The 22354-nt window shown below is 36.6% G+C and overlaps 1 protein-coding gene across 21 annotated transcripts in view; it reads left to right on the top strand.

Annotated features, from left to right (window-relative positions):
- The window catches only part of DLGAP2 (DLG associated protein 2), a 478278-nt gene that overhangs the window by 296387 nt on the left and 159537 nt on the right, over positions 1 to 22354 (top strand). For 10 of the 21 annotated variants that reach the window (XM_084516000.1, XM_084515999.1, XM_084515996.1 and 7 more), the window contains one exon: positions 13004 to 13036. The exons of 7 other annotated variants lie outside the window; for them this stretch is intronic. In XM_084516000.1, coding sequence (XP_084372126.1) covers positions 13004 to 13036 — 33 coding nt within the window. Of the gene's footprint in view, positions 1 to 13003; positions 13037 to 16007; positions 16128 to 22354 lie in introns of all 21 variants that reach the window. 4 more of the 21 variants (XM_084515985.1, XM_084515982.1, XM_084515984.1 and 1 more) reach the window with 1 other exon arrangement.

Raw genomic sequence — 22354 nt, 5'->3', positions numbered from 1 at the left:
GGACGGGGAAACCCTGGCTGCATGTACAGACTGGGCGATGAGACGCTGGAGAGCAGCCTAGATCTGGGGGTCATGGTAGACAGCAAGTTGAATATGAGCCAGCAGTGTGCCCTGGCAGCCAGGAGGGCCAACCGTGTCCTGGGGTGCATCAAGCACGGCATCGCTAGTAGGTCAAGGGAGGTGATTGTCCCACTCTACTCTGCGCTGGTGCGGCCTCACCTCGAGTACTGTGTGCAGTTCTGGGCACCACAGTATAAAAAGGACATGAAACTGTTGGAGAGTGTCCAGAGGAGGGCTACGAAGATGGTGAAAGGCCTGGAGGGGAAGACGTATGAAGAACGGCTGAGGTCACTGGGCCTGTTCAGCCTGGAGAAGAGGAGGCTGAGGGGAGACCTCATCACAGTCTACAACTTCCTCGTAAGGGGGTGTCGAGAGGCAGGACACCTTTTCTCCATTAACACCAGTGACAGGACCCGCGGGAACGGGGTTAAGCTGAGGCAGGGGAAATTTAGGCTTGACATCAGGAAGGGGTTCTTCACAGAGAGGGTGATTGCACACTGGAACAGGCTCCCCAGGGAAGTGGTCACTGCACCGAGCCTGTCTGAATTTAAGAAGAGATTGGACTGTGCACTTAGTCACATGGTCTGAACTTTTGGGTAGACCTGTGCGGTGTCAAGAGTTGGACTTGATGATCCTTAAGGGTCCCTTCCAACTCAGGATATTCTATGATTCTATGATTCTATAATATAATCAGTATAATAATCAGTATTATTATTTTACATGTTTTATTAAATACAGAACGTATATGTTTACATATAGCATACACGTGTAGTTTTACATGAAAGTCTTTGTCATTTAGAGAAGGTGAGATCAAGCTACATACTGCAGACCAGGTTTGGCCTTCAAATAAAGTTATTTTATAATACTCTGATAAATCTTTTCCTTCCATTTGAAACTGCTGATTTTTCAAGACTGTCTATCCCATACAACAAAGCAGTTGCAGTGGCATTTTCCTTGGAAAAGCTTTTTGAGGACAAAATGGAATTAGTCAAAGTGAAATGGACCCATGACAATTTGGCTGCTCGCCTATTTGCATTTCATTGCCCAAATTAATGTGCATCTCATAGACATATATCCTGGGTTTAGGTGTGATAACTGAACTGTTTGCCCTGTTTTACCTGTGAATCCATGCATTTTATAGTAACAATCAGAAGAGTCATATCCAGAATTTAGGTTACTATTAAATAGTTATTTCATCTAGTTTGATTTCTATAGGTTTTAAATAATCAACTACTTCTGATGGTGATCTGTATCCTGGATGGAAATAATTCCACTGACTTCACTGGGTTATATACTGAAATCATTTTTCTCCTCTGGTTGTATTCCATGTGAGAAAACGTTGAAAATATGCTCACACAAAACTCAGCTGAAAGAATGCTAAACCAACCGAGTGAAGCAATCAAATCTGGAAATGCCTATGGGCAAAAGCCAATTCATCCTTAACTTTGTTCCCTTGTGCATAGAGATTTTAATTATATTATCACAAACTTTTCCCCATGAAATCTACTCTCCCGTTTCGTATTTTTTTTCCTTTCTGAATTCAGTGCAGTTCTTACCCTTATGAAATCAAAGGGAGTCTTGCAGTCATTTCTGATCCACCTCTGGCATCCATCACTGGAAACATTGACAACTTTCTTAACTCACCACTTCAGAAGCTGAATATTGTTCAGTGAATGAGACAGGAACACGTTGTTATGGCACTCATTGTGTGCTGCTTTGCATTATAGGTTGTTGACCCATTCCTATACTCTTTTTAAAAATGGTTATGGTCCCTTTGTCTCTCCATTTTTGTTGTGGAAAGAAGTCAGTTAAGAAGGCAAGTTCTGTGATTTTTATTTATTTATTTATTTATTTATTTATTTATTTTAATTTCAGTAGAGGCTTCTAAGCTTCTAAGTAAGATATGCAAAGAAAGCAACAGCTTGGCATGATAAGGGCTTGTCAACTCAGGCCCTGAAGCACTGTAGCTATGTTCAGATGGCTTTGGACTACAGCTATTAATTTGGAAATGGCTTATTGGCTTGGATGCACTGTGTCATGAATGTACTACTTCATGGTCAGCATGTGTGGAGCCAAAGGAGCTCTGCAATGTGCTTGCTTTTGCTCCTGTATCCAGTTAATAAGCCAAGGCACGCTTGTGCTTCTTCTGCAATGACACATACATTGCTTGGAATCAATAAACTCTCCTAATTTCCATTGCTTCCTTTGACAGCTTGGCTAATTCATACATCTCTTTGTTGCATGGAGTGAATCAGTAAAATGGAGTAATTATTTTATGTTCTGAAGTTTAGTGGTACATGGCTTTTACATGGTTCTTAACTCCTTGAAGGCCCTTTATGCTCCTAGCAGGGAAAAATACAATGCCTTTATTATTATTATTATTATTTTTTCAGTGAAATCATAACAATTTTACAATTAAGTTTCTGTAACATTTTCCCCCACAAAGTTGTCTTTCACAAACATATAACACAATCCGTCTATATCTTGAATACTGTGATATGATAGGACAGAAGGAAAACCTGCACCTGGTGCTCTTCTTATTGATGTCACTCTTGAGAAAACTTGATAACAGCAGGATTGTGGCTAAACATTTTCAAAGATTTAATTAATTTTAACACAAGCTCTTCAGACATTGCCACAGGCTTAAAAAGGTTTAACTAAACATAAAGTTTGAAGAAGCAGTCAGCAGTAAAGAGAAAGGAAAAACAAAACAGCACTCACCATTTTATTGCAGCATGATCTTTTCACATCTATGTCAAGTGATTATTTTAAAAATATTAAGAAAAAACTTCCTTCATTTCCAGAGCGCACAGAGCAGTTGTCAGAGCACACTGGTTTTCTAAATGAAGATCCAGGTGAGAGATAAATACTCACTTCACAACGGAAGCTGACTTCATACATGTGCACTCCATACAGCTGGACCCTAAAAGGATGTTTTACTCAAAGAAATGAAATCCAAGTATTTATTGACCTGACATAAACTCTAAACCTCCTACAGAGTGCTAATTTTAAATGACAAAATGATCCACTTTAGCTTCAATGATTTAAAAGCCCTGGGAGTTCTGTACAATTATTCTTTGAAACAGCATGGAAGCAGAATTAATGCCAAACAGCATTACTTATATTTGTTTAGTTTCACTAGTCTAGTTTTTGAATTATTGGTTTCAACTCCTGTACTATTTACAACAGATTTCTTATGCTTTCAGCTTCAGTCATTAAGTTCCATAGTCCTTAAACTGGTGATAGACTTGTCTTACATGTAGAAGTTCAGAAAATTCAGAGTTTTTTTAAATTAATGTTGACCAACTTTTTTCTTTTTCCTTTCTTTTCTTTTTCTTTGTATGTCTTATGTAGAAGCATTCCACTAGCATTAATCAGTCTTTCTAATATACCAGTTTTTCAGATCTCAAAAATATATGCATAGACTGTGCCAAATTTCTTCTGACTTTTCCTTCTGAAAAGACATTATCTGTTGGCACACTCCTGGGCTCGCCTCATTGAAACGCTTCATTGCCTACACTTTTAATGATTTTTTTTTTCTTTGAGTACTTAAGTAGCTGATTTTTATTTTTTTTTTCCTACTGACTTTTGCAATTCCAACATACTTTGAAGACTCAGCTTGTTTACTATAACAGGAATTACCATAATATTTAGTAAATCACTGAGCCAGCTGTGACATGTAAGTCTGAAATTGGTGCTTTACATGTCAATTTATAAAAATAATTATTTAGTCTCTCTGGGACCAGCCAGTGCATCAAAAGCTTGAAAGAATAACAAGTGCTTGGTTTAATCTAATAAAAGGAAAAAAGACAGGAGAATGAACATGAAAGAATACCCATGGATTGGCCAACAGAAGATAATGGATGATATATGAAAGACCAGGACAAGCTGAGCACAAAGTTGAAAGCAACCAGACACGAGATGGAAGAAGGAAAGTTGATGCTGAGGTGAAAATGAGAGAATTATCTTTTGATTAGAAATGGTTGCTGATTGAAGAACTTACATTTATATAAATTTCAATGAAGAAAAAAAAAGTCACTAAAAACAAGTGAGTGTCAGAGAAGAGGCATTTCTATCCAAAAAAAAAAAAAAAGGAAATAATAAGATAAACTGAAAGAATCTGACAATATGAGGAAGCACCTTCTGAAAGACATGTCAGAGTGTTTGACATGAATAGCAGCATGAAGTGGAACAGTTGCATTTCACAGGATTTCTTGCCTTCCTCATGCAGAAAGCAGATTTAGAAAGGGTCTGAAATAAAACTGAGTAGATATATTATTTTCCAGTTTACTTCTCAGAAAACCATATTTTTATTATTGTATTGTGCCTGCCTCCAGAATTTCATCAGAAGATTATATAAACCTTTCAGTATTTGTATGAATAGCTGAGTTTTTTTTTTTTTTTTTTTTTTTTTAATTTAACATATTTTTTACTTAATCTGTTACATGGTTTTCTGGTGTGGAAAATTTGATAGCTTGATATTTCTGAAGGTCAAGATATCCCTATATCATGATGTGTATAATGTCATGGCTTCTCTGTGGTCACGGAATGCATATATTCCAAGTTAATGCAAAAAAAATTGTACTTTTTCACATGGGAATAGAGTGTGATTGAATGCATAGGTCAGATTCAACTAGACTCAAAACTCTACCAGCTATTTGTTGTCAGATACTGAAACTCCACCTACAAGTAACAATTTCTCAAAGGTTAAACGAGTGTAAGTAGCCCACGGCTGTCTGCTAGCAGCCTCATAATTTGGAAATTGTGTTGTGGAATACAACACAAAGGCCCATGTGGTCTTTTTTAGACAAACATGGAAGGGTTATACTTGCCCTTTCAGGCAGTGAGATAGAAATCAGCTCAGACCTGAAGTTCAGGCTTAGGTTATTAGCTCAAGAATAGTGCTGTAATGCATAACCACAGCACCACAGATCCTGGATGTGTTCAGATTTTAGATTTGGCCTGACTGCACCAACTTTACAAATGTTTTTAAAATAAATTGGTTAGAATTAAGCCTTTCTCAAAAGTCAGTTTTTAATTGTTCAAAAGTTTTACTGAGCTTAAAAATGTTTGTAGACATGGTAAGAAATAATATACCACAAGAAATTAATTCTTTCACATCTTTTATGCCTATACCAGCTATACAAGTGGAAGGGAAAAGTACAAATATTATTTTTATTGATGTTTCTGAGGAACTTTGTGTGTGTGTGTGTGTTTGGTTTAGAAATTTACACTGTGGGCTGGAGCAGGCTTTAGGAGCTGTAGCACTGGCAGTCAAAGCATGCCTTCCTCAAGGCACTGGGTTTATTACAAGTGGTGAGGATAGCACACCTCTTGTAGTCCTCTGGCTTGACACAGGGCATCCGTGGTGAACTGCGGGGGGTTCCAAATTACAGTACACTTACCACGGGTGATACATGTCCTCCATCGCTGCTATCTAAATGCTGCTGAATGCTCCATAAATTAAGTATCTCTGCAGCGGAGTGGAGTGGGTGCTGCTACCACAGCACACAGCACGGCAGGAAAGCAGGGCTGGAATTTCTGCCGTAATGTACTCTTGGGTTTCCTGGTGAGAGTTACTTTGGAAAGCATTAATGTTCAGATCTGGAGATGGCTGTATGCAGCTGTAGGTTTGACAACACATTTTAAGATGTTATTTTAAAACCCTGTATTGAGTTTGGATAAAGCGGTCCCGAGGCCATGATTATACTGGGAAGCATGAAGCAGGCAGCTTGCTTAAGATGAGCAAAAGGAGAAAATGGATTAATGATGGCTTTCAGAATATAAGGAAATGGGTTTTGTTATTGGGGGTTGTTTTTCTTATTTTTTTTTAAAGTGTGGCAGAGTAAAGAACTGAGGAAAACAGAAGTTGTTGAGAAAGACAAGCAGACCACAAGCTAGTTCAGCTCACCAGGGTCAGTATAACCCCCTTTTTTTTTTCCTCCAAATTATATTACCCACTATGACCCTACCAAAGGAGCTCAGTCAAGTCAAATTAGACTTAAGATACATTTACAATCAACTCTGTCCAATATTCCAAATATTTTTGGATGTAACTTTTTTTTTTTTTTTTTTTCCTGAATGTAATATGAACTTCTATTCCTTGCAGAAGGTGGTGGCATTTTAAGACAAAATAATAAATACAGTTCCAAGAACAGAGAAATTAATTTATTCTAAGGAAACTAAGGACAATACATTTAATTAATACTTGTTAACCAATGGAAGAGGATGCCAAAAAGTTAACTGTATTTTAAGAGAGCATTTTGTTTTAATAGGATGCTTTAGCAAATCTGGAAGTGTATTTTCTTCATTTATCATATTGTTTTCAATAGAATAGTTTAGAGATATTTTGCCTTTGGTAGTATTACCAGCTCTTGTGATTTTTCACAACTCCTATATTTGGATAGGTTTGCATCTGGAATAACAGGATTTTAGCTCTGCCACTCACTGCTTCTGCTAAAGCATATTGCACAGGAGGGAAGAGGCTGCATTGCCATAAAAGTGCCTTCTGTGTGAGCTTGTGTGAGTGGTTTCTGTAGATGCTTAGGTGTATGGAAGTTACAGGACGTTAGCACGATGCTACACCTTGACACGAATAGCTGGGGTTGGCCACCCAGCCATGTGCCAGTGGGTAAATATCGGTGTGCAAGTGCAAGGGTGAACTGAGTGAGTGAAGATGTGCATAGGCTGTGTTGAGGGTTACCTGCAGGTGGGTTCTGATAGCAGGTGGGTTCTGTTAATAAGAGCAAAAAGCTCTTCTAATAAATATTGGCTGTGATCTGTCTCTCTCAGTTCAACCCCCACATCAGGAAAAAGGAATTTACAACAACATAGACATTCATTTTTATTATTATTATTTTTTTTTTTTTTTTCCAAAATTGGTATTATTTCACAGAATGACTGAGGTAGGAAGGGACCTCTGGAGGCCATTTGGTCCAACCCCTGCTCAAGCAGGGCCACCCAGAGCAGGCTTCCCAGGACCATGTTCAGGTGGCTTTTGAAGATCTCCAAGGAGAAGACTCCACAGCCTCTCTGGGCAGCCTGTGCCAGTGCTCTGCCACCCTCACTTATTCCTGATATTTAGACAGGATCTGCTGTGTTTCAATTTGTGCCTATTGTTGAAGTTCTTGCTGCAATATTAAACTAGAAGACAAAATTTAAGACTACAAGCATCATCCTATATAATTATCCCATGATTTTAAGAACCTGGAGCAAGTGACTTCTGCTTTGGAGGCCGACAGAACAGGGTTTGTTTGTTTGTTTGTTTGTTTGTTTGTTTGTTTTTGTTTGTGTGTTTGTTCAGGACTTATTTTAACTAGCTATGCAAAGATCTGCAGCTATCAGATTTACCAACAGCAGATCAGCTAAAATTCCATGCCCAAATTATTCACATATTATTCTCATGTCTCAGATTAGAAATCCATGCTTAGAGATATTCTCCTGTTGAGATCCAGCTCCAAATACTTACAGTACAGTAAAGGTTATGCAAGTAGATGTCTGAACTCCCACTATTTAGAATTATTAGAGATCTTATCAATGAACAGAGCTGTTCTAACTCTTCCACTGACAAAATCTGATTTCTAGCTTTCAGTGTAATGAATTGACTGCATCTCAACTACTTCTTCATTGAAGCTAATGAAAGTTCAGGTACTTTGCTGACACATTGAAACCTCCATTGAGGTTTGAACCTCAATGGTAAATTTGAACCTCACACCTAATGATATCATGGAAAAGAAAACAGGCAAAATTAAATCCTGGTTAACATGTGGTCTATCTGTCTCAATAGGATGCAAATTTTAATAAATAGATTAAAGGTTGAATCAGAGAAATAGTTTTTGTGTGTGTTTTTGGTTTCATTTTTTTTTCTCAATGCTATCTTATACCTTCATAACAATATGTTAATCTGTTTCGCTCTATTTTTCTTTGAATTATCTCCAACAGTAAAAACCAGTTCCAGCAAGCAATGCAAGTGAGCAGTGGTGTTGTAAAATGGTGACTGTACGATTATGAATTCCTGAGAGCAATCTTTAAATTCATTCCTTTTTTCATCGTCAGGGAAATACATATAGAAAAGGTTATGTTCACATTTATATGATAATTGTATTGTTAACAAGATTAAAGGGAAATGAATGCAATAATATATCAATGAAAATAAGCAAGAGCTGAAAACTGTTTTACTGCAGTAGGCTGAGGGCACAGTGTCTGGGTAATGTAAGCAGTTCAGATCCCAGTCTGGACAAGGGGACTGGATAAGAATTGCTTTACCTTCACGAATAACTTTGTAGTGAATAATGCACATAATTTCTGAAGTGAAAGGGAAGTTTCCCCCTCTAGAGGCTAATGCAAAGAACTGCTTATCTACTAGTTTAGCCACTGGCTTTAGTTTTGGGCAAAGACAAATTAAACCCAGACGCTTCCAAACTGACAATCCAATTCAACACAAGGAATTATATGTCAGTGTTTTTCACTGAGCTAATTGTCAAAGCTATAGTTGCAACTTGTGAAAAATTCAAACCATCTCACATCTTTAGCCACCACAGCTGTATGTCAACTCTTTACTTTCTTCTTTGTGACCAGCCTGTTTATTTCTCCTCGTTCATATCCTCAATTTTATGAGGGGCTGGACTTCACACCTCTCTTCAGGTTTAAAGAAGACAAGCTTTGAAGAATTCATGGTCTGAGTGTTCTGCACTTCCACCATGGCTCCCAAGTTCTGCTGCCCAGTTATGGGTTTTCAGTGAAATAAGGTTGAGTCCAACTGCGGAAGCTTAGCAAAGCAGAGCCATTCAGTTCTTGCTGGAAGTATATCTGAAACACTTAGAAGCAAGAAGAAAGGTTTTATTTTTGAAAGAGCATTAGTTTAGAGCTTCTCCTAACCTTTATAAGCACATACCTGTTCCCAGATGTAGTTTGGTATTTCATCATCTACCTGACAATCCCATGGAGAGGCTTTAATGTTAAGTGACTTAAATGTGCCTTAAATATATTCTCCTTTGTAACTTAAAAACTGTCCATCCCAGTTCTTTGGTGTTCATACTCCCCTGATGCCTGTCAGTGGTACTGTTGTCACAGAAGGCAGCTACACTGTGCTTTGGTATTTTTCTGTAAGCACAGCACTAAGGGTACCATGCAAGTGGAAGTCAAAGGTTGTGTACTGGATGATAGTGCAGTGTATGTTGTTTTTAAATAGGAGGAACAGGGCCCTGGAGGCAAAACATAGACGGGACTTCATCTTTGCTAATCAGCGCTAAGAAAAAACAATTAGCTTATTGGCATGAAAAGCTTGTACCATCTCCAATGTCTGTTGCCCTGAGCTAATGAAATCACTGTGGCATACCAAAGATACAGCCTGCTGAGAAGTACATCCTCTTTCCCTTTTTAAAAACCATACTATATAATATAACTAGAAGTCAGCTTTGTCTTTAAATGACTGTTCTTTCCACTTATATATATGATTTATAGTACTAATCAGGTATGGATTGCATGAATGCAATTCATTGCTAATTGCTACTGTGGACATGGTGGCTATTTTTCCCTATAAAGGGGATGGAAATGTGTTTCATTTACATGTTCTCCGTTTCCATCTCATATTCCTGCTCTTTGCTTAGAAAGTCTTATGTATGAAAATAAAATTGGATGATGCAAAATCAGGGCAATTCATTAGATAAATGGAATAGAGGAAAATTGCATTCCACCTGACCAGACTTAATTGAAAATCAGTTCAAGAAATTGCAAAGCCTTCAGAACAATTACAGGAAATGTTGTTTTTTCTCCCGTTCTTTGAGTATAGAAGAGTAGAAGAAATCTTATGGCAGAGACTGAATGCCCCAATTGTTTCAGTCACAGCAAAGGTTTGATTCCATTGTAACTGCAGTAACTGCATGCACTGAAGTCTAGCAGGGAAATGTTGCACACTGTATTTGTCTTTCTATGGGAAACTTTACATAGCCTGCCTATGCTTTGTCAGCTCATATCACTCTTAGTGAAATGCAGTGATGGAAATGGGCTATGTGGACCATGATTTTTGAGTTCAATATCCCATAAACTTGGTTTCAGCTAGTGAATTAGGTCTGATTTTATTTAACAGTTCACATAGGACACGTGCTTGTGTTAAAAACTACCTCATTTTCACCTTGTGTTGGTTAACTTGTAAGAAATCAAACACATCTACAATTAATATATTTAGCTTGATGTGTAGTGTTACACAGGAGTGCTGTTTTATGCTGGGACAAGAGCTTAAATAATTTATATTAAGTCATCAACATTATTTTCAGAATGACATTTTTGTAGTGATTTTGTCTGCAAGTCTCAGTATTTTCATTCACTTTTAAGAAATAAATCCCACTTTTTCTTGTTTTTGTTTTTCTTTTAAGTCCCAGTGTCTGGGTAGATATTTTTCTACTGGTATAGGTAGGCTTTTTTTTTTTTTTTTCATGTTTGTCTTCCTAGGTTTTTCACATTTTACATTGGAACACTTGCATGAGTAAAATGATACAGAACAGATGTTCTCAAACACATTAATGCCATGGCAGAATGTGCAGCCACAGCATCTGCATGGTGACAGCAGTTTGGACAATTTAAGTATTACAGGGTTGTTTGGTATGATTCAGATTTGTGTGATGGCCACATCCAGTCTCAGTGCTTACAGAGAGCAGTCACCTCACTGCTCCATTTACTCCATTTAAGCATAATCTGTGTTTTTATGAAGCCACAACATTATTTTATCTCAGTCTCTGGAAGGAAAAGTGCTGAGATTTGTTCTTCTTTCAGCTTAGGTTAGGATAAAGTTTGACATGATAAAGTTTGTGACCCCACATGCTTGAGTGTTAGATAGTTCATTGTGTTCACTATCTTGGATTTTGGAAAGTATATTTATCACATTTTGAGTTGTTTTTCCCCCATGTTCACTTACAACGTTGAGCATGTTCTCGGCCTCAGAAAATTTATCTCATTTGAACACTTATAAATTATTACAGCCAAGCACACTTCCCCCCTGCCTCAAAGGATTCACCAGCAAATACTTTCTCACTTATGTTCAGAATCAGTAACTGTATTACAAGAAATTTAGGATTTCTATGGAATCAATCAATAACCAAGAATCTTGATTCTGCTGATTGTTCCAACCAGATTTATTTATTTATTTATTTATTTTTTTAAGATGATTTAGTTTATATGCTGGTTTCATGCTGGCAGACAGCTCAGTACCATGCAGCCACTCACTCACTCTCCTAGGGAGCCAGGTGTGATGAGGGAGAGAATTGGAAAAGTAAAAGTACAAGAACTCATGGGTTGAGATAAAGACAGTTTACTAGGGAAAACAAAGTCACACGCACAAGCAAAGCCAAACAAGGAATTAATTTGCTGTTTCCCATCAGCAGGCAGGTGTCAGCCATTCCCAGGAAAGCAGGGCTCATCACAGAGAAAGGTTTAGTGGGAAGACAAACGCCATCTCTCCCAACGTGTGTCGTCCCCCCCCCCCCTTTTCCTTCTTCTTTCCCCCAGCTGTTCTTTCCCCCAGCAGGGACATCCCTTTGGCCATCCTGGGCCAGCTGTCCTGGCTGTGTCCCCTCCCAGCTCATGGTGCACCCCCAGCCTCCGCGCTGGCAGGTCAGCACGAGGAGCAGAAAAGTCCTTGGCTCTGTGTGAGCACTGCTCTGCAACAACTGAAACAATTATTTTCATCAAAAATCCCAAACATAGAATCATAGAAACTGCTATGAAGAAAATTGACTATTCCAGCCAAACCATGACAGTTTAAAAATGGTACAAGAAGTTTCTAAAAAAAGTATAGGTTGCCCAGTTACTTTTTTCCACGTAGTACATTCAATTCCTATAAAAGTCAAGTGAGCTCATGTATAGGTTAGATTGGTAAGACATGATCTGCCTGTTGTGCTCTCCCAAGAGAATCCAGCAACTGCATCCCTCTTCCGTCCCACTTGTGAGATGGGAAGGAGCAGAGTCTGAAGGTCACACATACTTTATCCTGTCTTGGTAAGCCAATTGGTTATTGGTGGGCTGCTCCTGGCTCCAGAGCTTGGTTTCCATGTAAGTACACCACCTAACAAAGTTTCTTTGGATGCGTGTCTCGAAGAATTAGTCTTATACCTTTGTTATGAAATATCAATCCTAGCTGATATTGTGACCATACCTTATGAGAACTAACAACTCTTTTAGTTCTGGCTGTAGATTTAAAAGTGAATCTCTGGGTATAACTCCTCAAAGTTACTAAATATGTCTCTGTTAAGAACAAGGCACTTTCCCAAGTGGGGCAGTGTACTGCAAAGCTGCAATTCTGGCCCCAGTGTGAGCTGGGGAGGAGCTGTACTGGTGTTACTGGTGTGCCTACCTGCTCTCTCTTCAGGTGAGGTCAACTAGTGAAGTTCTAATTTATGCTTTTTGGGGTCAGCAGGGATACCTCCAGTTCTTTTTTCTTTTACATTCATGTTTTTAAAACAGGTAGTTTGGGGAAAAATTCTGAAAGAATGAGCAGTAGGATAGACAAAATGAGGTCTGTTACTTGCTACAGTCAAGAAAGAAAATCTTCCTTTCAAAATGTATGATTTAAAGAGCTTTCAGCAGATTTCTAATTATTACTCATATGTACAACCTTAGAACAAGTGCTTATACTCATGATATAAGCTTCTGAAAGTGCAGGTTCATTAAAAAAGTGTAAAATTGTCAAAAATCATTGTCTGTCTTATAATAGTAAAGTAAATTAGCTTCTCATAATGTTCAGAACTTTCAGTGCTACCTCCTATTTTACATCTGTGCTAAACTATGGAGAGAGAAAACTCCATATTCTAATGATGTGTGCTATTTTTGTTTTTCATATATTTGATTCAAATTTGATGCTGATAATGTGATATTTGGTGCCAGATTTGATTGTGGATTTGTTTTTTTTAATATTAAATTAAAGATTATTTTTTCATTGTTTTAATTTCAGATTTGGATTCTCTAACAGGGCATGCATTTCCAGGTAACGTGGACAGTTAGATTAGATTATGTTAATGTCATGTTTTAAAATGAGTTTATTCAGTTTATTTGGGGGGATTAAATTTTTATTGGTGTGATTCTTAAAGCATTTTGTTATGTCAAAATTGTGTTGATAGTTGTTTTTTTTTAAATTTCAGATAAATGTAGAAGAGAGATATTACATGTACTAGTTTTAAAATTAGAGTTGAAAACCTGCTTTAACTTGTTAAACCTGTTAACTGTAGCATATTTAATCTTAAACCAATTAAGGGGGTAAAAGCAATGATGCAAAATATCAAATTCTAATGAAAATTTTATAAGTTTATTCAAACTGGCATGTGATTCTGCAAGAATGAATAAGAAACACCTTATAATGGCTAAGCAAAGCCATTAAGAATTCAAGAATTATAAGGCAGTTTCAAGTTCTTTTACTAGAAATGTATAGGAAACAGGTTCTGAACAGCAAGAGCATACTTTTCAGTAGAGAATCAGAACAGAGGAGGATAATGCAGTTATGTTTATTCTCATAATTCTACTGCTGTACACATCCTTTTTTTTTTATTTTTTATTTTTTATGCTGCGTGGAAATTAACTTTAAAACCTGTCCACTCAGTTAATTAAAAACTTCAGATTCTTGCACCTATAATGACTTAAAAATTCAAAAATTTTGAGTTGGAAATTTTTCAGCAGAAATACAAGAAGGGAGAATTTGATGCTCAGTGATAATGTGAATTTCTGTGTTTCTTGAGTCAAAGTTGTGGATAGGAAGAACATAAATGAGCACTCTTTTTGATAAGGCAAGTCCCATGGTTTGCAAACATGCAGATGCTTCCTGTACTCAAAATTCTCTCTTGAATTTCCTTGACATGAACAGGTTGTAAAAACTAAGGCATAATTTTATTTTTCCAATGAGTTTTCAAAACAAAATTTGTGATGGTATTTGTCATTACAAAATTATTGGTCTTTATTATATAATTAGCTTCTAATTTGTCTACTGCATAATATGATATTCCTCCTTCAGTTGCCCTTTAAAACAGTAGTCTACAAAAATAATGGGACAGTAGCTGTATCTGAGGTTTTCCAAATGTCTCTGCACTATGGGCATTGGGTATGCTGTAAGAATCTCAGTAGAACAAATGATCAAAAAAAAAAATTTAGAAGTTCATCATGACATTTGTTTGCAGTGTGGACCAGATCTCAGTACAGTCTGCCAGGGCTATTTGTACTCAAATACAGCAACAGATCAAATGATGTCTGTTTGAGAAATCAGAACTCTGTAAGTGCAGATTTTGCCATTTTCATCCCAGCTGAGGAGACTCTTATTCTGAGTAGTCTGGTTTGGTTTGAGTGAGGATGCTCATGGAATAATGTACTGCTTAACATATAAATCTGATCTTCATGATTACTGTCAAATATGCATGTGTCACCAAGAGAGACATTGAGAGGAGAAGCATGAGTGCATCTCTCCCCCCACCCCTTTTTCTTTTTTTTAAATTGAGTCTGCTTTTGTTATTTATTTATTTATTTATTTTTACATAAGCATTTTATGATACCAGATAGTGCTATCATGGTGTGTCAAATTCTTACTTCAAAATACAGCTGTTCTAACATAATGATCATGACCAATCCTGGCAACAGAGCCTTACACTAATATGTATACTACAGAAATATGGGAAAGAGAAATCTTTATTCTATATGGAAAATGTCCTAAATTAGAGGATAGGAGAATTATATTCCTGCATTATATTGCAGGTGTAGCTGTGCACAGCTCCATCAAATGGCCCATTGGTTTGCACAGACAGAAATATCTTTGAATCTAACTCTGTCACAAAGGGATGCAGAAGAATACTATACATGTAGGTAGCTGTGAAGAATAAAAGCCTGGAAATGCAGATTTGACTTAAATATATCTTCACTTGGAGACTCACAGAGTGAACATGCCACTGTGCAACTCACAGAAATCACTAGAAGAACCATTTCTCATTTTCTGCTTTGTTTGACAGACTTGAGACATACTCTTTTCACACAAAACTATAATAGTAGCAGAATGTCCTGTCTTGTCTTCAGCTTTACTTGCCTTTAATAATTAAGTCATGACAGTATTCTGCTAAAATAGTGAAGATTGTGTAGTTTCAGACATAACTAAATGAAACACCAAAAAGGATGCCTGGGTGTCTAGTTATAATGGAAATCACAGACCACTAAATCCATCCTGATACCTGTGCATAAGTATTATAATCATTTAGGCTAAAATGTGTTAATTTTTAGGAGACAAAAGAGATCAAGGTGTTACTTACACTTCTTAAATATCAAGGAGTTAATTAGATGAGATATGCCCAGATGATCTTAGAGTATTAACATATGATTTGGATCTCATGCTGAACAAACACAAAACAAATTCAATTGAGATTTCTATTTATCTCATCTTGGGGAAAGCACTCCCTTTGAGCCAGTCCAATAAGATTTATTAACAAGACCTCTAAGGGTATGGTAAGCCAATAGTTTTTCATTTGACCCTCTGCCAGTGCTCTGCAGTGGCCAAGCATGAAGCGGCTCTTTTCCAAAAGTCACGTAGTTGCATTAGCACAGTGTTGTGTGGGAACAAATGCCAAGCCCTTAGCTGGGCACACAGATTAACCCTGGTCTGCACTGACCTGATCACATAGTTCCCAGTTCAGAGGTGGTTTGCATCCAGATGGCTTCAAATTCAAACAAAGTGAGCTCACATTAGGATATGACTGCTTGGACTAAGAAAAAATACTTTCCCTATCACCACTGGCCACTACATCAGCTCTCCCTGTGTTTTCCATAGATGTGGGCAATCTCTGTTACTTCAGAGACAGATCAGGATATAAACCACACCAAAAAGTTTGTTTTTTTATGTCAAGGGGAAAATAAATTCTTTATAACCCTTGCAGTTGATCAGCTGAAACCCTAAAGTACGAGATTTGATTATAGTCATTGTCTTAATGCAGAGCTGCAAGTGTTATGGGCATGTTGAGAACTTCCAGAAGCTGGATTAAAGCATCTCTTTTACAATGATATCTAATCTCGTCCTAAAGCTCCAAGCAATGGCGAGTCCACCAGCTCCCCTGGTAAGCCATTCCAATATTTAATTACCCTTAGTGCTAGGAAATTGCATTGTTGTGGAAAGGTTGCATTTGTCTAATTTCAGTTGCCAGTCTTCCTTTTGCTATGCCTTTGTCAGTAAGACTGAAAAGTTTCCCTTTCCCAGATACGTTTTCTGAATAAGTGTCTATGAAAAATTGATTATTTGGAGTGACCTGTTGAAAAACCTGTGTGCACAGAAGCTTGTGCACCTTTTTGGGCTATGCCATCTGGCCTAATGAAGTTACTGACCTACAAACCTTGCATCTTCCATATCTTTGTACAAACACAATTTCAACACCCCTGCTACAACTAAAATTGTATATATAGCAATCAAGGCACCTTTCAACTTTTGTTTTGCTGAGTTATGTTGTACTCTTCAAGGCTCACACTGTAAGACTGGTTTTCTGACAGCTATCCTAAGAGCTTTGTGGGTTTTTTTTTGTTTGTTTGTTTGTTTGTGTTTTTTGGTTTATTATTTTTTTTTCAAAACCTATGAGAACCATAGAGGATCTATTCATGTAGATACTTTGAAAATGCTGTGTATAGAAGCAAAGTCATTTATTTTTTGTACTTAATGCCTCCTTTTTTCTCTCCCCCTTTTTAGGCATTTAGGTACAGTTCTGAATTTACAGCTCAGGTTGCAGTGACTGTCTCTGTCAAGCAATACAGTGTCAATCCCAAAATGTAGCTGATAGACTAGGAATGAATGGTTTTCCCTCCAGTTTAATGTGGTTGGCAAAGATCAGAAGTGGAAGTGAATGTTTACTGAAATAAGCATTCTTTATATGAATAAGCAACATGTGAAAGAAAAAAAAAAAAAAAAAAGCAGCTTTTTCCAACCTGCTCATACCTATGGGGACACTCAGCTTTGGGTGATCATTAATCTGAAGAGGAAGGAGGAATAGCCAGCATGGCTCTAGGGAGCAGGATGAAAAAAAATGACAGACTTCAAAACATGCAAGAATATGAATTCTTACTCTAATTTTCATGATCCTGCTAATCAGAAAATATGATGCTTTCAATCTGCTGTAACCAAAGGCTTTTTCTGAGTGTTCATACCAAACTACTCAGGTAATTACATTCCTTCTTAATCCCATCAATTCCTTCACGGCAGAACCATGAGAGATCTGGCTTTCAGGGTTTTCTATCCAAATGGTAAATGTGCCACAAAGCTGTCCAGATTATAATGACGTTACACCCTTCCTCTGATCTTTACCTCCCAGAGCAGAATCTCCCATGCTGTGTGTCTAACCCAAGTCCTTTGTTGTCACATTTTCTCAGTCTTCTGTTTGTTTGCTTTAAAACACATTTTGGTGGCAGCAGCTTGTCCAAAGCAATTGTTTACTTTCCTTATGACATTTTTTTCATGGGTAGTGGGAAGAGACAGAGTTTGGATGACTCTGTTTCTTACTTGAAGGATAAGTAGTTGGTATTGAAGTCTTCAGATAAGTAGAATTCAGATAAGGTAAATATAAAGGTAAAACTGAGGCATCCCTGACTCACAAGGGAGTGTCCTTAGGAGTGGACTGCTCACTCAGAGTATGTATGAGTACAGATCTTGCATTCCCTTTCTGCACAATAGCCTAATTCCTTACATGAGATGAATAATGGCTAAATCCTCTTGTAGACAGAGACAGTCTATTAACTGATATTAGAGGATAAATGTTTCAGGTCTGTTATTTTTTGCATATTCAGATGTGATCTCAGGCCCTCTGAATTGTAAAGGTACTGAGATAATTATTGCTACACTAAGTTATGCCCTAGTTCATACACATCCCTACACCTAGTATCTTGTACTAGCTCACTTAACAGATTAGTAAAGTACCATTAAAACATTGGAGAGGGAAATTAATAGCAATTTTGTGGTTGCTTTAGGTTAGCTGCGAATGAGCCTGTGAATTCATATTCTGAACCATGTACGTATTAACTGGTAGTCTGCTGAATTAGGAATCTACAGTAGGTAGTCAAAATGTGCCTTTTACCTCTCTATTGTAGTTTCTTTTAATTCCACTTTAATATATTTGGAGTGTTTCCTCCTTTACTTATTAGCATCCCAAACTAAAGCATCCAAACTTTAGTATAATCCACAGACTTTAGTTTTCATTGTTTTAATAATGAATACAAATTTGTTGCAATCCATCTAAATAGACCTGAAGTTTCATAAAATACTTCAGGAATAAAACTATGTCTGGTTATTTATTCTAACAGTTCTTCATAGTGGGCAATGTAACACTAGAACTCAACTTCAAAATATTTATTTTTTGATTCTGAGAGTTATTTAATAGTCTGAGGAAAATAATGTCATCTTCAGTGCTGTTGGTAGACCAAATTTCCATTTGGCAGAGCCAAATGGAAATAGTACTCTCAGGTCTTTACATAATAGCTTGAGCTACGGTAGGAATTTGGCACATGCAGTCCTGCAGAAAGTGTTTAGAGAAAGAGGATCTCAAATGCTAATCGAGTGTGAACACAAAATATCCATTCTAATTCCTGGGTGTATCTGATCAAGGTAGTTGGTTGGTGACCTGCTCGTTTTCCAGAAGTAACACTTTGACCATATAATGAGCATCATTTCACAGGTTAGTTATTTGCCTACTGAACTGTGCACTTTCCTATTCAGAGATCTGCTAGGTCTAGAAGTTAAATGGACATCTCATTCATTATACCGGTACTGGGGCTTTGTGTCCGAAATCAAAGCTTATTTGAAAATGTCTGTTCAGCCATATTATTTGCACTTTATGTAGCATTCAGTCAGAAGCACAGAGAGTCCTTGCCTTGTTTATCCTTTTTCTCTGCCTTTGCCCAAAGCATGTTTAAAGTTGGATAGAATATTAATGGGTGTTTTAGAACAAGTAACATTGAATGGAACTTAGTCTAAGAGTATCAATAACAGAATATCAAAGTTCAATTTTATTTGATTAGAGGTGACATCTTAAAAGAACAAATTTGGAGAAATTATTATTTCAGAGATGCTTTTGGCTAGCTGTCTTCTTGATTTTGTCCAGGGAGTTGTCTGCTCATTGAACTGAAGGCTGTCTGAATGATTTTTTTCCTAACCTTTCTACTGAACTTTAGTGCCACTAGTTTTGATTTGCATCAAGTTCAAAAAGAGCAAAATATTTCAGCTTAGGCTGAACATAATCTTGATTAAAAAAAAATAAAACAAAATGAAAGCCATCAAGCCACAGGGAGATGGAGCATGATAAGGTAGTAAACAAATAAACAAAAAAGTCATTCACAGTTGAGCTCCCTTTGCGCTTCCTGTTTTGTAAAATTCTAGAACAGGTTCTCAAAGAAGAAATAAGCTTTCTTTCATCTATTACACTTCATCTGGTATAGGTCTTAACTGGCTTCATAATTCTTCAGTTCTGTTAATTTCTTACACTTCTGTGTTTGCCCCTTGACTTTTTGGTCTCAAGTGAAAACAGTGAGGAGAAGGTGTGTGTACACCTCTGTTTCCTTGAGTCTTGAGTAGGATTTAACAGGGCATAGTCCTGCTGCTCAAAATATCAGGCTGCCAGATGAACCTGCAAACAAGCCTTGCATGAACATGCCAGATGAACCTACCAAAAAGAAAAGTCTGATATAAAAATTTGCACAGGGGAGGGAAAGATAAAAAAATATATATATTTCAAACTGATTGAAATTTGAGTTTTTTCTTTCTGTTTCCAAGGTCTTTCAGGCTCCTGGTCCAACACAGCTGATGAATTTCCCAGCTGGGTTCCTCTGGAGCCAGCCTCTTTATGTGACAGAGAGGTACTTCTTGGTGCAAGAAGGCACCAAGCAAATGTTCCCTGGAATTGGGGTGAGCCCTGGGGAGCTGAGCTGGGATGTGCACAGCATGGTGTCATGTCCCTGCTCCAGAGCACAGGTTAACAGACATTAACAGAGACAGGAAAACAGACCAAAGTACATGTAGTTAATCATGTGGGAACCTGACAGTTGTGTAGATTTCATGGCAGTGATTAAATACTGATTTTTGTGCCCTCAGTTTTAGCTGTTAGTTTTCATATTAAATATGGGTAAACAGGCAAATGAACAGGATGCTAACTATATTTATTTATTTATTTATTTTGAAAATTAGGTAATTTCAGAATTGGAAGGATATATACATCCTTTAAAATGAGGAGTTTCAGAGAGACATATACAGGTGCTTTAGGTTTATTTGGACTCCTTTTTTGGTTCTTCCCTGTTTTATATTTTTTCAGTAAGAACTGTATAAGTAGCTATTGGTATACAGGTACAGATGACTTTATTTCTTAACCATTTCTATAACATTCATCTTTATGAGATTTTTACAATTCTTGATCATGTTTGATATCAAGTTAAAGGTTTAATTTTTAGTTGTGCTTTTAATTTGTTCTTTTTTGATATTTTATTAATTATTGTTTTGAAGTGCTCTGGGGGGCAAAACTTCATTTAAAGATACAGGATGAATCAGAGTAATTATATACTTCATTCATTACCACCAAACAGAATTGAAAGGAAATAAAATGAAGAAAGGAAAAAAAAAAAAAAAAAAAGATTTGGACTCTGGCTACCAGTTAGTGCAGAGCTGCATGATGTATCTCTGATTTACAAATACATAAATTCATGACTTGATTCTTTTTTAATTAAACATTTCTTTTTAGAAAAAAAATCTGAAACATAATTATTTGAGAGCTACAAAGGCAACAGTAATTATGATATTGGGCTTGTCACATTATCCTGAACAGTCTATTAATGCAGAGATTTTTCTAATCTGTCATTCAACTCTTCTTGCTCTCTGTTTAGCCTGTGATGCTTGCTGGAAATTGTTGTGAACCTATTATGCTGCAGAACATCTTAAATAGCCCCAGCACTTTATAATGTTAAGAGAAACCGGTCAAATGAAGCCCATGAAATGTTAAAGTCTGCTAAAAGAAATATATTCAGATGTTTTAAACTAATTCTATAGTGCACAAGAACTCATATGAAGAAAGTTATTAAATTGGAATTATAGCCATAGGCAAATCCTTAAGGAGGATAATTTAGATTGTGAATTGAAAAGAGGACAACCATGTTGGCTCAAGGCATAAATTTGACATTAATCTGCCAAAATGTGGGGTTTTTATAGATTCTGACAGATCTATGAAGTCCTGTGCATAGCTATTGAGCTTTCCATTGTAGCTACTATTGAAAAATGTCTTGTTCTAATTTTGCAGTAGATCCTGCATTTCTGAGAAAAACGATTGGCTATTTTCTCTATAATGCTGTCAGGAAATAAAAAGAATTGTCTTAAGTTTGAGACAGAAATCTAATAATCACAAGTTAAAGCTTGACTTCTTGTGATCTTTGCCTCCTCACTTAATACTCTTTTCCTTTATTTTTCTCATTTTCATAACCTGTTCAAAACATAGCTTTTTTCACAGTTAAACTAAAAGTAGTTTATCTTACAGTTCCTGAACTGCTTGGAAATTTTCAGGTGGTAGCTGCTTAAAATAGACAAGTATGAAATACTGCAGTGACGATGTTTCTAATTAACTGTGATTACATACTTTCCAATTCTACTCCTTAGTCCTATGTTTAGGCCAACCCGAAGCAGCTGAAGGTTATACCAAGAATATTTTACAAAATAAGCAGTTCATGTCAGTATATATTTTTCTGTAGTATGTATCTGTTTTCCAGGACACAATGTGAATCACAACCACCATGGTCCTCGATGATCAATTAAGTGATGAAGTAATGCATCTTAATGGATTTTAGCTGTAACTTTATGCAACAACTTTTAAGACTGCATACACTATTATTAACAATAATTAATCTACCTTAAATTAAAATTGAAGGTAAATTTTAAAATAATAATTCTATATTGTAGTTCAAAAGTGTTTTTTTTTTAATTTTTTAATTAAATTTCTTTCTTAAATATTATTTTCCCCAAATCAGTATTAACTGAAAATGTATTTTTTTAATTTATAATTACATTATAGCATTTATTTAAATTGTATAGTTTCGTACTTCTTTTGTAATTAATAGTGTCATCTGTGAATCACTAAGGCTATGCTAAGGAGAATAGATGCTAAAGACAAGTCAATGCAAACCAACAAAATCTGCATATGTTTAATGTATTACATAGATCATGAGTCAGGTTTTCATTGCTGTTACAAGATTTTTGACAAGAATAAATCACAACACTATATAAACTGCTTCTTCTGAAATTATTAACTGACACTAGTCAAAGTTAACATGTCAC

The sequence above is a fragment of the Aythya ferina genome (assembly GCF_964211825.1).
Source record: "Aythya ferina genome assembly, chromosome: 3".
NCBI lineage: Eukaryota > Metazoa > Chordata > Aves > Anseriformes > Anatidae > Aythya > Aythya ferina.
This window is presented reverse-complemented; position numbering and strand designations above follow the sequence as displayed.